This window comes from Notolepis coatsorum (genome assembly GCF_963971535.1).
Source record: "Notolepis coatsorum genome assembly, chromosome: 17".
Classification (NCBI taxonomy): domain Eukaryota; kingdom Metazoa; phylum Chordata; class Actinopteri; order Aulopiformes; family Paralepididae; genus Notolepis; species Notolepis coatsorum.
This window is the reverse complement of record NC_140181.1, coordinates 35563669-35579939: the sequence shown is the minus strand read 5'-3', so window position 1 is coordinate 35579939 and position 16271 is coordinate 35563669. Positions and strand designations below refer to the sequence as shown.

Below are 16271 nucleotides of genomic sequence, written 5' to 3'. Positions count from 1 at the left end.
CTGTCAGACACGCACAAAGGCCTGTTGTGTTGTACCAAAAGGGGAAAGGTGAAGACAGAGACGCTACAGTGCCTCTCCGGTGTGTCTCTCGTTGATACACTCAGACTTTTGGATCGTGTAGAGTTTTTTTCCCCCCCTCCATATGGGGGAAAAGTTCTAAGTGACAATTTGGTTCAGTTTAAGCAGTGTTGTCCCTAATTGATTTGTTTGTTGTGATTTGTTTTGTTTTTTGTGTGTTTTGTTTCTTTGTTTTGTTTGTGTTGTTTGGGTTGTAGAATATTTTAATGTTGAAAGTTTATGTTGCATCTTGAGTGTTTTTAGTAAAGAATAAAGTTTTTTTATAAAATCAAAAAAATCTCTCTCTCTCTCTCTCTCTCTCTACCTCCCTCTCCTCGCTCGTTCTCTGCCTGTCAAACCAGTTTGAGGAAGTGTCGGGTTACAATGCGGTCTCTGCACTATAATGGTTGATGTGGGCGGTGGAGGTGAGTACAACCAGGGGCGGAGCTATGCAAATCAATGCTATATTAACGTCACGGAAACCGTCAAATCATAACAGTTTAGTTGAGTGAGGGAGGATCTCGTGAACTCGAGACTAGACTGATGAGTCAATATGGTAATTAGAGACACAGACCCATTGATTTGATACTAACCTGTATTACTATAAAACCATGCTAAACACAGAAAAATGGCATTTATAATGCATGTCCCCTTTAAGTTACCCGAATACTTATTGTATTATAACCTGACTCCCAGAAAACAACGTAGGTGTCTTGTCTGTCTCCCTGTCACCCCGTCTGTGTGTGCGCGCGCGTGTGTGTGTCTGTCTGTCTGTCTGTCTGTCTATCTCCCTGTCTAGCTGTCTCCCTGTCTTATATGTTAGCTTTGCCAGCTGGCGAGCTAACCCCGTGACATCCAACATCAGGCCAAGTGTCCCGTGGATGCTAGTTAGTTAGCCAGCTATCAGGAGTGTCCCATTTCCTCCTCCTAGAGAGGGAGGTGGTTAGGTTAACCTAGCTCGCTCACATATCAAACTACACAAACGTCAGCTCCCATGAAAAATGCACGACTCTATCAGCATCTGACAAGGGTGTCTGTTCTGACAGTCAACACTCCCATCATCACTCAGTTTACTAGCCGTGTCTCTCTGCAAGACGAACTAGCGCCCGTTAGCTCACATCTAACAGCTAGTAGTGTAGCGTCAGCTAACAGGCTACCAGCTAGTGATGCTGGGGGTTTGTGCAGAATGACAGTTTTGATTTACACACCGATGATGACAACAGAGGCTATAACACGACAAGCTGTCGTGTTTTCATACCTGCATCCGATGGAACTCCTCCTCGGACAGAGCCTGCGCCATGGCCATGTTTACCTGTGCAGCTAGCTAGCAGGCTAACGCCAGTCTGTTGACTACTGAGAGAGAGGGTACAGGAAGGACCACTACTGGCACACTCACCAGCTGCTCTTTGGCACGTTTTTCAAAATAAAAGTCACAATTTTAACGTTTGTGTTAATGCCACTATGGGACTGATTTGATTAACGTTAATACAACGTGTAGGAAATGCATCAGGCGTTTATAAAAACTGGACTTTTTGAAGAAGTCTTTATTTATCATGCAGTGACACATTGATTGATTGATTGAAAACGTTATTAACAGATTGAATGGGTACAGTACAGTACAGCTCAAGGGGATGCAGACCAGAGAAAGACTTTGTTTACATCAGGGTCCCCCATTTGCGATGGGCGGCACACACATGCAATTATTTTTGGGTCGCCGATGAAATTGAATGTCTGCGCTTCACCCATCCCATCGTCCTTCCCCCCAAGGGCAGCCGGGAGCAGATAATAAGGGGACCAAAATCCAAGTGCTCCTGTCTGTCTTTGTCAGGGACACAACAGCGTTAGCGATCTGTTGTGCATGTTTTTCCATTGGGTTTATCTTATGGGGGGAGGGGAACCCTTGCGAGCATGAGGAGAACATGCAAACTCCACACAGAAAGGCCTGGGAGATACCCCACCTGGGTACCTGGCAACGCGGAAACCTGGTCCCCAAGCGTGAATCGAACCCTGGACCTTCTAGCTGTGAGGCCGCTCATACACTTTTCTATTTGATTGAAGCTGTTGACCAAAATGTTCAATACCATGAAAGGTATTCAGTACTATGCATCAGTGAGGACTCAACATCATGTACTGTACCTGTACTTCTTGGCTATAAAAAGTGGTAACGGTGCACTAAGTAATAAAAACACAAACACAGCAGCTAGAAAACTCCTTGTATTTATATCAAAACCTTTTCACATTATGTACATACAAAATATTCACAGGAGATAACTAAATAAAGCCAGAGAAAGCACCCTTTGGCAGTGTATTGCAGAGCCATATATAGACAAGAGTTTGCCCAGGTTGGACTATGGGCACCATGCAGTGCAGTAGTCTCTTCTCCTCCATAACATCACCATGGTGACCGACATTCTAAAGGTCAGCTGGTATAGAATCATAGCATCACCATGGTGACCAACATTCTAAAGGTCAGCTGGTATAGAATCATAACATCACCATGGTGACCAACATTATTATTATTTTTTTTTATTGGTCTTTTTCCCCCTCCATTTTCCTCCGATTTTCTCCCATCCCAATGTTAGTCGTATGCCAATTCCCAGTCCCTTCCTGGTCGCTGCGCACTTACCCCCCACAGTCAGATCATCTGGGAGAGTGGAGGCTACCACGTGCTTCCTCCGACACACGTCCAGCCAATCACCGCTTCTTTTCACCTGGCAGCGCGGATTCTCATCGAGAGGGCGTAGCGTGTGGGAGGACCACACTATCCCCCTCGAGTCCTATCCGCGCTTAGCAGGCGCCCCGACCGAACTGTAGGAGTCGCTGTTTACAACGACCCGGACCCACCCCGCCAGCTTCTCCCACCCTCTAATACAGCCAATTGTATTAGTGCAGACGGCCAGCCAAGCTGGTGACAACCCCGGAGCTGTGAGCTGGATTCGAACAGGCGAATCCAGCTCACAGCTCCGGGGCTGGTGACGAACGCAATCTCCGCTCGGCCACCTAACCGCCCGGTGACCAACATTCTAAAGGTCAGCTGGTATAGAATCATAGCATCACCATGGTGACCAACATTCTAAACATCAGCTGGTATAGAATCATAGCATCACCATGGTGACCAACATTCTAAACATCAGCTGGTATAGAATCATAACATCACCATGGTGACCAACATTCTAAACATCAGCTGGTATAGAATCATAACATCACCATGGTGACCAACATTCTAAAGGTCAGCTGGTATAGAATCATAGCATCACCATGGTGACCGACATTCTAAAGGTCAGCTGGTATAGAATCATAACATCACCATGGTGACCAACATTCTAAACATCAGCTGGTATAGAATCATAGCATCACCATGGTGACCAACATTCTAAACATCAGCTGGTATAGAATCATAACATCACCATGGTGACCAACATTCTAAACATCAGCTGGTATAGAATCATAACATCACCATGGTGACCAACATTCTAGCTTGCAGAGAATCAACAGTTACTATAGCAACAGGTATGGACTGATGGTGCAAACATGGCTGCTCCTGAAAACAAGTTACCAAACTCTCGATGTCTATGGCTCTGGTGTAGACTGTAGTAATCAGAATGACATCTCTGAGGTCAAATAAAGAGTGATTACATGATTTTAATCACCTGACCTGAATCGTAGAAATATTATAGGATTTACTTTAAAGGGCAGAAGTGGGCGATTCAGGGGTCTCGGTCTAGGCGGATAAAAAAATAAACAACCAGCCAGTCACAATCAACCAGTATGAACCCTGGAATGACGTTTCAAAGTCAAAGACTTGCATTAAAGTGAGCACAGCATAAAACAACACCAGACCACAAAACAAACAAACAAACAAAATATAGGGTGGAGACTATACAAGTCCTGTCTTATACAGTACTCTGGTCTACAGCAGTCCATTTAGGACACAGTGTCTCTGAGACATTCAGATCTACTCTGATCTATCAGGAGTAAAGCTCTATTAATCTGACAGGATCCATTCAGATCTACTCTGATCTATCAGGAGTAAAGCTCTATTCATCTGACAGGATCCATTCAGATCTACTCTGCTCTATCAGGAGTAAAGCTCTATTCATCTGACAGGATCCATTCAGAGGAGGACTCTGATCTATGCGGAGTAAAGCTCTATTAATATGACAGGATTCATCCAGATCTACTCTGATCTATCAGGAGTAAAGCTCTATTAATCTGACAGGATCCATTCATCTGGCAGGATCCATTCAGATCTACTCTGATCTATCAGGAGTAAAGCTCTATTCATCTGGCAGGATCCATTCAGATCTACTCTGATCTATCAGGAGTAAAGCTCTATTAATATGACAGGATCCATTCAGATCCACTCTGATCTATCAGGAGTAAAGCTCTATTAATCTGACAGGATCCATTCAGATCTACTCTGATCTATCAGGAGTAAAGCTCTATTCATCTGGCAGGATCCATTCAGATCTACTCTGATCTATCAGGAGTAAAGCTCTATTAATCTGACAGGATCCATTCAGATCTACTCTGATCTATCAGGAGTAAAGCTCTATTCATCTGACAGGATCCATTCAGATCTACTCTGATCTATCAGGAGTAAAGCTCTATTCATCTGACAGGATCCATTCAGATCTACTCTGATCTATCAGGAGTAAAGCTCTATTCATCTGGCAGGATCCATTTAGATCTACTCTGATCTATCAGGAGTAAAGCTCTATTCATCTGGCAGGATCCATTCAGATCTACTGTGATCTATCAGGAGTAAAGCTCTATTCATCTGGCAGGATCCATTCAGATCTACTCTGATCTATCAGGAGTAAAGCTCTATTAATATGACACAGGATCCATTCAAATCTACCCTGATCTATCAAGAGTAAAGCTCTATTAATCTGACAGGATCCATTCAGATCTACTCTGATCTATCAGGAGTAAAGCTCTATTCATCTGGCAGGATCCATTCAGATCTACTCTGATCTATCAGGAGTAAAGCTCTATTAATATGACAGGATCCATTCAGATCTACTCTGATCTATCAGGAGTAAAGCTCTATTCATCTGACAGGATTCATTCAGATCTACTCATTCAGAGGAGGTCTCTGATCTATCAGGAGTAAAACTCCACAGAGTTAACATGATTATTATGAAGCACCGGAGGCAGCAGGGCATTAAGTACATTTTTACATTTTACAATGTGTATTTTCATTAAACATGTTTTCTACAAGAGGAACACAATCAATGTCACCTGTCATTACAGTTACAATAAAATATCAATCAGCATGTATACAACTTTTTCAAACTTGACAACATAAACATCCTAAATGGCCCCACGTTTATTTCCTGTCGTAGCGCCCCTCTGTACAATAGCTGACGGGAAATACACTTACGCCCAAAGTTTGTGTGAAATATATTCAGAGGACGTACTACAAAGCAGGTCTCTCCACCGTCAGAGAAAACCTTAAAGGGGCACTTCACCAAAAAACAATGCTAATTTATTTTACACATAATCTCACATGAAATTATGTCGATGAAAAAATAGCAATACCTTTATTGTTATATGGACTGTTACCTTATCATTTCAGTGAGCTGTAATTAACACAACACAATGATTCAGTGTTCCTGATGACATCACTGTTGGCCATATTCAAACTCATTTACTCTCAATAACTGTCAAACAAAAAAATTAATGTGTGCAAAACTGTTTAGTTTTTGGATGTGTGTGAGATTATGTGCAAAATAAATCAGCATTGTTTTTTTGGTGAAGTGCCCCTTTAATCTCAAGAGCAGGGTTGATAAAAATGAAACAGACAATGTTCTAAACTCCGGGTCGAGGCATGTTTGCAGTGGGCCCCTTACATGTCAGAAGAACTGTGTGTGTTTAAAGAACTACAGCAGGACAAGACCTCATTTAGCCCTCTCTCAGACTGAGAACCAGGCTAAAGCCCTACGGTGCTGTGTAGACTAGCCCTCTCTCAGACTGAGAGCCACAGGCTAAAGCCCTACGGTGCTGTGTAGACTAGCCCTCTCTCAGACTGAGAGCCACAGGCTAAAGCCCTACGGTGCTGTGTAGACTAGCCCTCTCTCAGACTGAGAGCCAGGCTAAAGCCCTACGGTGCTGTGTAGACTAGCCCTCTCTCAGACTGAGAACCACAGGCTAAAGCCCTACAGTGCTGTGTAGACTAGCCCTCTCTGAGACTGAGAGCCAGGCTAAAGCCCTACGGTGCTGTGTAGACTAGCCCTCTCTCAGACTGAGAACCACAGGCTAAAGCCCTACGGTGCTGTGTAGACTAGCCCTCTCTCAGACTGAGAGCCACAGGCTAAAGCCCTACTGTGCTGTGTAGACTAGCCCTCTCTCAGACTGAGAGCCACAGGCTAAAGCCCTACGGTGCTGTGTAGACTAGCCCTCTCTCAGACTGAGAACCACAGGCTAAAGCCCTACAGTGCTGTGTAGACTAGCCCTCTCTCAGACTGAGAGCCACAGGCTAAAGCCCTACAGTGCTGTGTAGACTAGCCCTCTCTCAGACTGAGAACCACAGGCTAAAGCCCTACGGTGCTGTGTAGACTAGCCCTCTCTCAGCCTGAGAACCACAGGCTAAAGCCCTACAGTGCTGTGTAGACTAGCCCTCTCTCAGACTGAGAGCCACAGGCTAAAGCCCTACAGTGCTGTGTAGACTAGCCCTCTCTCAGACTGAGAGCCACAGGCTAAAGCCCTACAGTGCTGTGTAGACTAGCCCTCTCTCAGACTGAGAGCCACAGGCTAAAGCCCTACAGTGCTGTGTAGACTAGCCCTCTCTCAGACTGAGAGCCACAGGCTAAAGCCCTACTGTGCTGTGTAGACTAGCCCTCTCTCAGACTGAGAGCCACAGGCTAAAGCCCTACAGTGCTGTGTAGACTAGCCCTCTCTCAGACTGAGAGCCACAGGCTAAAGCCCTACAGTGCTGTGTAGACTAGCCCTCTCTCAGACTGAGAGCCACAGGCTAAAGCCCTACGGTGCTGTGTAGACTAGCCCTCTCTCAGCCTGAGAACCACAGGCTAAAGCCCTACGGTGCTGTGTAGACTAGCCCTCTCTCAGACTGAGAACCACAGGCTAAAGCCCTACGGTGCTGTGTAGACTAGCCCTCTCTCAGCCTGAGAACCACAGGCTAAAGCCCTACGGTGCTGTGTAGACTAGCCCTCTCTCAGACTGAGAACCACAGGCTAAAGCCCTACAGTGCTGTGTAGACTAGCCCTCTCTCAGACTGAGAGCCACAGGCTAAAGCCCTACTGTGCTGTGTAGACTAGCCCTCTCTCAGACTGAGAGCCACAGGCTAAAGCCCTACGGTGCTGTGTAGACTAGCCCTCTCTCAGCCTGAGAACCACAGGCTAAAGCCCTACGGTGCTGTGTAGACTAGCCCTCTCTCAGACTGAGAACCACAGGCTAAAGCCCTACAGTGCTGTGTAGACTAGCCCTCTCTCAGACTGAGAGCCACAGGCTAAAGCCCTACAGTGCTGTGTAGACTAGCCCTCTCTGAGACTGAGAGCCACAGGCTAAAGCCCTACGGTGCTGTGTAAACTAGGCCTCTCTCAGACTGAGAGCCACAGGCTAAAGCCCTACGATGCTGTGTAGACTAGCCCTCTCTCAGACTGAGAGCCACAGGCTAAAGCCCTACGGTGCTGTGTAGACTAGCCCTCTCTCAGACTGAGAGCCAGGCTAAAGCCCTACAGTGCTGTGTAAACTAGGCCTCTCTCAGACTGAGAGCCACAGGCTAAAGCCCTACGATGCTGTGTAGACTAGCCCTCTCTCAGACTGAGAACCACAGGCTAAAGCCCTACGGTGCTGTGTAGACTAGCCCTCTCTCAGACTGAGAACCACAGGCTAAAGCCCTACAGTGCTGTGTAGACTAGCCCTCTCTCAGACTGAGAACCACAGGCTAAAGCCCTACAGTGCTGTGTAGACTAGCCCTCTCTCAGACTGAGAGCCACAGGCTAAAGCCCTACGGTGCTGTGTAGACTAGGCCTCTCTCAGACTGAGAGCCACAGGCTAAAGCCCTACGGTGCTGTGTAGACTAGCCCTCTCTCAGACTGAGAACCACAGGCTAAAGCCCTACGGTGCTGTGTAGACTAGGCCTCTCTCAGACTGAGAGCCACAGGCTAAAGCCCTACAGTGCTGTGTAGACTAGCCCTCTCTGAGACTGAGAGCCAGGCTAAAGCCCTACGGTGCTGTGTAGACTAGCCCTCTCTCAGACTGAGAGCCAGGCTAAAGCCCTACGATGCTGTGTAGACTAGCCCTCTCTCAGACTGAGAGCCACAGGCTAAAGCCCTACGGTGCTGTGTAGACTAGGCCTCTCTCAGACTGAGAGCCACAGGCTAAAGCCCTACGGTGCTGTGTAAACTAGGCCTCTCTCAGACTGAGAGCCACAGGCTAAAGCCCTACGGTGCTGTGTAGACTAGCCCTCTCTCAGCCTGAGAGCCACAGGCTAAAGCCCTACTGTGCTGTGTAGACTAGCCCTCTCTCAGACTGAGAGCCAGGCTAAAGCCCTACTGTGCTGTGTAGACTAGCCCTCTCTCAGACTGAGAGCCAGGCTAAAGCCCTACGGTGCTGTGTAGACTAGCCCTCTCTCAGCCTGAGAGCCACAGGCTAAAGCCCTACTGTGCTGTGTAGACTAGGCCTCTCTCAGACTGAGAGCCACAGGCTAAAGCCCTACAGTGCTGTGTAGACTAGCCCTCTCTCAGACTGAGAGCCACAGGCTAAAGCCCTACAGTGCTGTGTAGACTAGCCCTCTCTGAGACTGAGAGCCAGGCTAAAGCCCTACGATGCTGTGTAGACTAGCCCTCTCTCAGACTGAGAGCCACAGGCTAAAGCCCTACGGTGCTGTGTAGACTAGGCCTCTCTCAGACTGAGAGCCACAGGCTAAAGCCCTACGGTGCTGTGTAAACTAGGCCTCTCTCAGACTGAGAGCCACAGGCTAAAGCCCTACGGTGCTGTGTAGACTAGCCCTCTCTCAGCCTGAGAGCCACAGGCTAAAGCCCTACTGTGCTGTGTAGACTAGCCCTCTCTCAGACTGAGAGCCAGGCTAAAGCCCTACTGTGCTGTGTAGACTAGCCCTCTCTCAGACTGAGAGCCAGGCTAAAGCCCTACGGTGCTGTGTAGACTAGCCCTCTCTCAGCCTGAGAGCCACAGGCTAAAGCCCTACTGTGCTGTGTAGACTAGCCCTCTCTCAGACTGAGAGCCAGGCTAAAGCCCTACAGTGCTGTGTAGACTAGCCCTCTTTCAGACTGAGAGCCAGGCTAAAGCCCTACGGTGCTGTGTAGACTAGCCCTCTCTCAGCCTGAGAGCCACAGGCTAAAGCCCTACGGTGCTGTGTAGACTAGCCCTCTCTCAGCCTGAGAGCCACAGGCTAAAGCCCTACGGTGCTGTGTAGACTAGCCCTCTCTCAGACTGAGAGCCAGGCTAAAGCCCTACAGTGCTGTGTAGACTAGCCCTCTCTCAGCCTGAGAGCCACAGGCTAAAGCCCTACGGTGCTGTGTAGACTAGCCCTCTCTCAGACTGAGAGCCAGGCTAAAGCCCTACTGTGCTGTGTAGACTAGCCATCTCTCAGCCTGAGAGCCAGGCTAAAGCCCTACGGTGCTGTGTAGACTAGCCCTCTCTCAGACTGAGAGCCAGGCTAAAGCCCTACGGTGCTGTGTAGACTAGCCCTCTCTCAGACTGAGAGCCAGGCTAAAGCCCTACAGTGCTGTGTAGACTAGCCCTCTCTCAGACTGAGAGCCAGGCTAAAGCCCTACGGTGCTGTGTAGACTAGCCCTCTCTCAGACTGAGAGCCAGGCTAAAGCCCTACGGTGCTGTGTAGACTAGCCCTCTCTCAGCCTGAGAGCCAGGCTAAAGCCCTACACCATAGTCTGGTATAATACAGCATGTGAATACAATACTAAGAGAACTACGCAGCGTTTCAATAGAATACAACATCATGTTTTGAACCTGATTCACAACATGGTCGGGTACATCCTAAAATTAGCAAAATTAACATTTGATCTGGGTTGACGTCAGGTATCTGAATAATCCCAAAATGGACGTTGGTGACGTGGGGTAAGAGCTGTCATTCATACAGCGTCAGGGTTAAGGCTATTGTACCATTCCAATTCTACATCTCCTAAGTGGAGAAGCTGCTGATTGGTCAGATCCCCAGTGAGGTAGTGAAGTTTGGATCAGAACCCACATTTGGGTTCAAGGGAAAAAATAAATAAAACAGGCCCCAAAATTATCCTGGAAAAATCCTGCGGCTTCAGGAAGTGAACTCTTCAAGAGTCTAATCTGAAGAGTCTGGACAGGACAGACAGAGGGCTGTGTTACATAAACCACAGCTGAATAACACACTGCAGGCTGGCAGGTCAGTAGCCTAAACACAGGGTACAGATTCATCTATATACAATGCAAAACAAAATATCAGTAATCAAGAAAACAATCTTTAGGTTATCAAACAATAACAAACAACTCCAAATGTTCCCAGAAAACGGGGTTTGAAAGCAATAGCGTGTTCTAGTGTTCTAGTGTTCTAGTGTGAGGTAGGCTGTGTTTGGGACACATTCTGTATCACTGTAGCTCCAGCAGGTCTTGCTAACAGCAGGGACGAGTCAGAAACACAATGACAGTTCAGTCTTGACCGGGATGTCCCACAGAGGGGTGGAGCTGGAAGGATGTAAGGACGTATTTGGGCCATTAGCCTAGCGGGGGTGTTTGTGCTGCCATCAGTATCTCGACCGTTCGTCTCTCCCATTCGTTAGAAACGACAATGGCAGGATGGCACGGTTTCCATCCCTGCATCGAAGTGAAGGTTTGTTGTAGTTCTTATTCACCACAAGATGGTGCAAAAATGTCAAATGGTTGAAAGTCTGTGGATGAAACTTGCGAGGAAGTGATTTATTTTTAAATACAAACAAACATTTCTTCTTTCTTCAGTCAACAGCTGCTCCACAAAGATCTACACCGTCATTCTCTCACTCTTCCATCCCTTCATCGATTATGCCATCCCTTCTTCCTCAGACTAATTGTCAATCTTGGCAGAGCTTGTCACATTCTCTCTATCTCTCCTTCTCCCAGTCTCTCTATCTCTCTCTTCATCCCTCCTTCTCTCCCTCCTCCTCCTCCTCTTCCTCAGACCACTCCCCCTGGCAGGGTGGGCAGCGTTCCTGGGTGGGCGGGACTAGCAGCTGGCAGGTGGCAGCTCTGACCACCAGTAGAGGCTGGTCACGTTGCCGTGATAACCAGGATCGAACAGCGATGCCCTGACACACTACCAGGCCCTCCAAGTCCAGCAGTAGAGAGACCACCTGAGAGACAGAGAGATATAGACAGGGAGAGAGGGATAAAGAGAGAGAGAGTGAGAGATAGAGCCCGGTACTTATGTACTACTGTTATAATGCAACCATGTAAGGTACCACCCTGCTCATCGTGGTTAAGTGTCTTGTTCAAGGACACTTTGTGTGTTACCTTTTGTGTGTGTGTGTGTGTGTGTGTGTGTGTGTGTGTGTGTGTGTGTGTGTGTGTTACCTGTGTCATGCTAGTGAACCTCTCAGGATAGGTATCGTACAGAGTGTGTGCGTGTGTGTGTGCGTGCGTGCGTGCGTGCGTGCGTGCGTGTGTGTGTGTGTGTGTGTGTGTGTGTGTGTGTTACCTGGACCATGTTGGCGAACCTCTCAGGATAAGTATCGTACAGAGGGTGTGTAGGCAGCAGTGGTTGTCCCTGGACAGTGATCTGGTAGAGGAAACCAGGCTGGATCTGAAGGATGGTGTCCGCCATGGTGGACAACTAAAACACAGTTTACATTACAGCTAAAACACAGTTTACATTACAGCTAAAACACAGTGTAGATTACAGCTAAAACACAGTGTAGATTACAGCTAAAACACAGTTTACAGCTAAAACACTGTTTACATTACAGCTAAAACACAGTGTAGATTACAGCTAAAACACAGTTTACATTACAGCTAAAACACAGTTTACATTACAGCTAAAACACAGTTTACATTACAGCTAAAACACAGTTTACATTACAGCTAAAACACTGTTTACATTACAGCTAAAACACAGTGTAGATTACAGCTAAAACACATTGTAGATTACAGCTAAAACACTGTTTACATTACAGCTAAAACACAGTGTAGATTACAGCTAAAACAGTTTACATTACAGTTAAAACACAGTTTACATTACAGCTAAAACACAGTGTAGATTACAGCTAAAACACAGTGTAGATTACAGCTAAAACACTGTTTACATCCAGTTTGAACAAGCTGACTCTAGAGCTATGTGGCAGGGGCTCAAAACGATGACAGACTACAAAGGCGCCTCCCTCAAACTGAACAGTGACATCTCCTTAGCAAATGACCTCAATACCTTCTATGCGAGGTTTGATGCTGGTAATAACAACACCAGCTCACAAGCCTCGGCAATGGGGGGGGGGGGTCGGCTGCTGATGGAGGCGCAGTGTTCAGGGTAACAGAGCATGAGGTGAGGCGGACCTTTAAAAAAGTGAATATCAGGAAGGCAGCAGGTCCAGACGGCATCCCCGGCCGCGTCCTAAAAGTCTGTGCCGACCAACTGGCCCCAGTATTCACTGACATATTTAACCTGTCCTTAGAACAGGCTGTCATCCCCACCTGCCTGAAGAAGTCCACTATTATCCCTGTACCCAAAAAATCCAAGCCTGCTTGCCTCAACGACTACCGCCCTGTAGCTCTCACCTCCATAGCCATGAAGTGCTTCGAGAAGCTAGTAAAGGGCTACATCTGCTCCTCCCTCCCCATCAACATGGACCCCCTGCAATTTGCATACCGCCCCAACAGGTCCACGGAGGACGCCATATCCCATGTGCTGCACACAGCAGCATCACACCTGGACAAGAGGCAGGGGAACTATGTGAGAATGCTATTCATCGACTACAGCTCGGCATTCAATACCATAGTCCCCTCCATACTCATAGCCAAGCTCAGGGACCTGGGCTTGGGCTATGACCTCTGCCAGTGGGTCTTGGACTTCCTGACTGGCAGACCCCAGGTGGTGAGAGCAGGCAACTGCACCTCCTCATCCATCACCCTCAACATAGGGGCCCCCCAGGGCTGTGTTCTGAGTCCCCTCCTCTACTCCCTGTACACACACGACTGTGTGGCTCAGCGGAGTAGCAATACAATCGTCAAATTTGCTGACGACACAGTGGTGGTGGGCCTGATCTCTGCCAACGACGAGAGGGCCTACCTGGAAGAGGTCAAGGTCCTGGCGGGATGGTGCCAGGAAAACAGCCTCTCCCTGAACGTCAGCCAAACAAAGGAGATGATTGTGGACTTCAGGAGGTCGGGGGTCAAGGACTACAGCCCCCTCAGCATCGACGGGGCACCGGTTGAGAGAGTCAACAGCTTTAAGTACCTCGGAGCCTACATATCCGAGGACTTGACATGGACCACACACATTAACAGTGTTGTGAAGAAGGCACGACAACGCCTCTACTTCCTTAGGCGCCTAAGGAAGTTCCAAGTCAGCCAGAAGATCCTTAAGAACTTCTACTCATGTACAATAGAGAGCATCTTGACCGGCAACATCACCTCCTGGTTTGGGAATAGCACTGCACAAGACCAAAGCAGACTACAAAGAGTGACACGTTCAGCCGAACGCACAATTGGAGGGGGGCTCCCCACCCTCCAGAACATTTACTACAAGCGTTGCAAGGGCAAGGCTAAGAGAATCATTAAAGACTCCAGTCACCCGAACAACTGCCTCTTTGAACTGCTGCGGTCAGGCAAGCGATACAGGAGTCTCAAGGCGAGCACAGAAAGACTCAGAAGAAGCTTCTATCCCCAGGCCATCAGGCTGCTAAACGAACAATGAATGAACACTACACAACAACAACCACCAAACGCACATAGCACACACATCCACACGCACACACTCACTTTAAACAAACACACTGTAGCACCCACTCCACACACTTATAGCACACACCCACTTTAAACAAACACACTGTAGCACCCACTCCCCACACTTTATATTTATGGATGAAGGATTGCACTACAACTCGTACACCTTACTGTAAATTGTACCTAAAATTGTACCTCATCCCATTTCTGCTTTGCACTAGATAGTACTGTACATTAGTACACTGCATAGTATTGTGTATTGTATATTATATGGTAACTCAGAACATTGTACATATGTCTATACCGAACACTGACCTCATTTTCTTCTTCTAAATTCATGCTATATTATGTTATTATGTTATTTGATACTATCTTGTCTAGCACAGTCTCTGGAGCGTAACAGTAAGAAGCATTTTGTATGAAAGTATCCTGTACTTCTGTATGACAACTATTAAAGAACTTGAACTTGAGCTAAAACACACCCGAATGTTTTACCCCCGCTCGGCGTGGTTCCCTAAAGTGGGGTTCCCTGAGCCCGCCCTCGCCAGGTACGGAGAGAGCACGCGACATAGAGACAGAAGCGAAGGTGGCTGGGACCGGCTTGAAGAAAGGCACCTGTCCCCCACCCCGTCTGCGTATCATTCTTGTTTGTTTATAAAAGTGTAAGACCGCTCTATGAAAAGACCGGCAGTTTTGTGTTAAAACAAACGGGCAGTCATTCGCCCCTGTGTATCGTGTGCACTCTGACTGGACATCTCTACGTGTAAGCATCGGCGCCGGCAAGACAAGCCAGACACCGCCGCTGGGCATGTGTCATTTGGACGTGTTTTGTGGAGAGACGTCCAGAAGAGCTTGGCCGCCTTCCCCAAGGAAAGGAGCGTGACCAGCGGCAAGTGTACTGAGAAGCTCTCGGGGGGAGTGGACCGCCCCATCATTTCTACTGTCTCTGGTGCTCTGTTGTTTTTCCTTGTGACCACTGACCGCACTTATTAAAGAGCAGCCTGGTTTTTCTCCCTGTGTTATGTCAGCAGGCTGCCCAGGTCCTTACATTGGACCGGGGGCTGAACGCACGACAACGGGGAATTATATATTTAGTATTGTATATAGTATTGTACCCATTCTGCAATCTGTTAATACAATTTTCAATCAATATATCATACTGGCTCGCGTCTTGCTTCACCTATTTTGAATAAGGTGAAGCGTCTCAGAGCCATGCAGTGTGTTCAGAGAGGGACCCTGCCACACTCCCCACTCTGTTTTCAGATGTGTACCAGAACCGGTTAGACGTCCGGTTACCGAGGGCGAGGCTCAGTACACAGGAGGAGGTGAGGGTTGTCGGAAACAAGCGTTACGCTTATGTTCCCCCTCGCCCCGTTATGTACATATTTGTTGTGTTGGTGTTGGTTGTTGGAACGCCATACGTTCCCCCCCTCGCCATTATGTATGTAATTTTATGTTTGGAGTTGGGTGGTGTTGGAAAATAAAAAGTCAGCTCTGAAGCCATACTGGCAGTTTTCTGTTCAACAAACGTGCCACTATGTACGTAATTTTGTTACGCTGTATATATTGTGTGGCTGACGTTGATGTTGATGGTTCGAAATAAAAATGTCCGGCTAGAACCGGTGGTTGTCTGTTCAACAACCGTGTAATCATTTCCTCCATAAATATGTCTAGGATATGGTGCCAAACAGCGAGTACACCACGTTACCATTCCTGGTTTTGGAAGGTAGGTGGTAGACATTTTGTATGTCTGTTATCAGCAGGTTTTTTAACTGACTGATGTGTGATAGATTTATCCGGTGAACCCCCGCTTTTTTATTGTATTTAAAGGTAAAATTGGGAGCCGCTGTCTCATGTGCCGCTTTTTTGGGTAAACGTAGCCCAGAGCCCACGAGCGGTGGTTGGTTCAGCTTTCGGTTGAAACTTGGAGCTAACGTTACATCTGGGGTTCCCTGAATCTGCTCATATAATATGTTGTGATATGAGGCTGTCTAGGAAGGGAAGACCCCCCAGGGGGTTTTCCCCTTTCATCAAGGCAGAGCCTGGGGTTGAACATGGTAATAAATTAAACTCGAGTCCCCCCGTCTTTTTCCTGTATGTTAACTGGGAAAAGGGTCTCGTTAAGTTTTTACGTGGTGACGTATACGTGGGATTCCCACCCGGTCAGGATGACCTGACGTCGTGTTCAACATCAGAGCTGTATTAGCATATCTTCCTTGTCATAAGGGGGGTTCCCCGCTATCCGTCAACCCGGATAATGTGGGGATCCTTGCTAGCCCCGGGGTTAGCCAACCAGGGGAATTACGTGCGCACTTCCCCAGTTCTGGGTC

General features: G+C 47.6%; 1 protein-coding gene across 3 annotated transcripts in view; it reads right to left on the bottom strand.

Moving 5' to 3' along the window:
* gripap1 (GRIP1 associated protein 1) overlaps nt 1–1415 on the bottom strand; it is a 144721-nt gene extending 143306 nt beyond the window's left edge. For all 3 annotated transcript variants that reach the window (XM_084334144.1, XM_084334145.1, XM_084334146.1), the window contains exon 1: nt 1316–1415. In XM_084334144.1, coding sequence (XP_084190270.1) covers nt 1316–1363 — 48 coding nt within the window. In that variant the 5' untranslated portion in view covers nt 1364–1415. The remainder of the gene's footprint in view (nt 1–1315) is intronic.
* Between the last annotated feature and the right edge of the window lie 14856 nt (nt 1416–16271).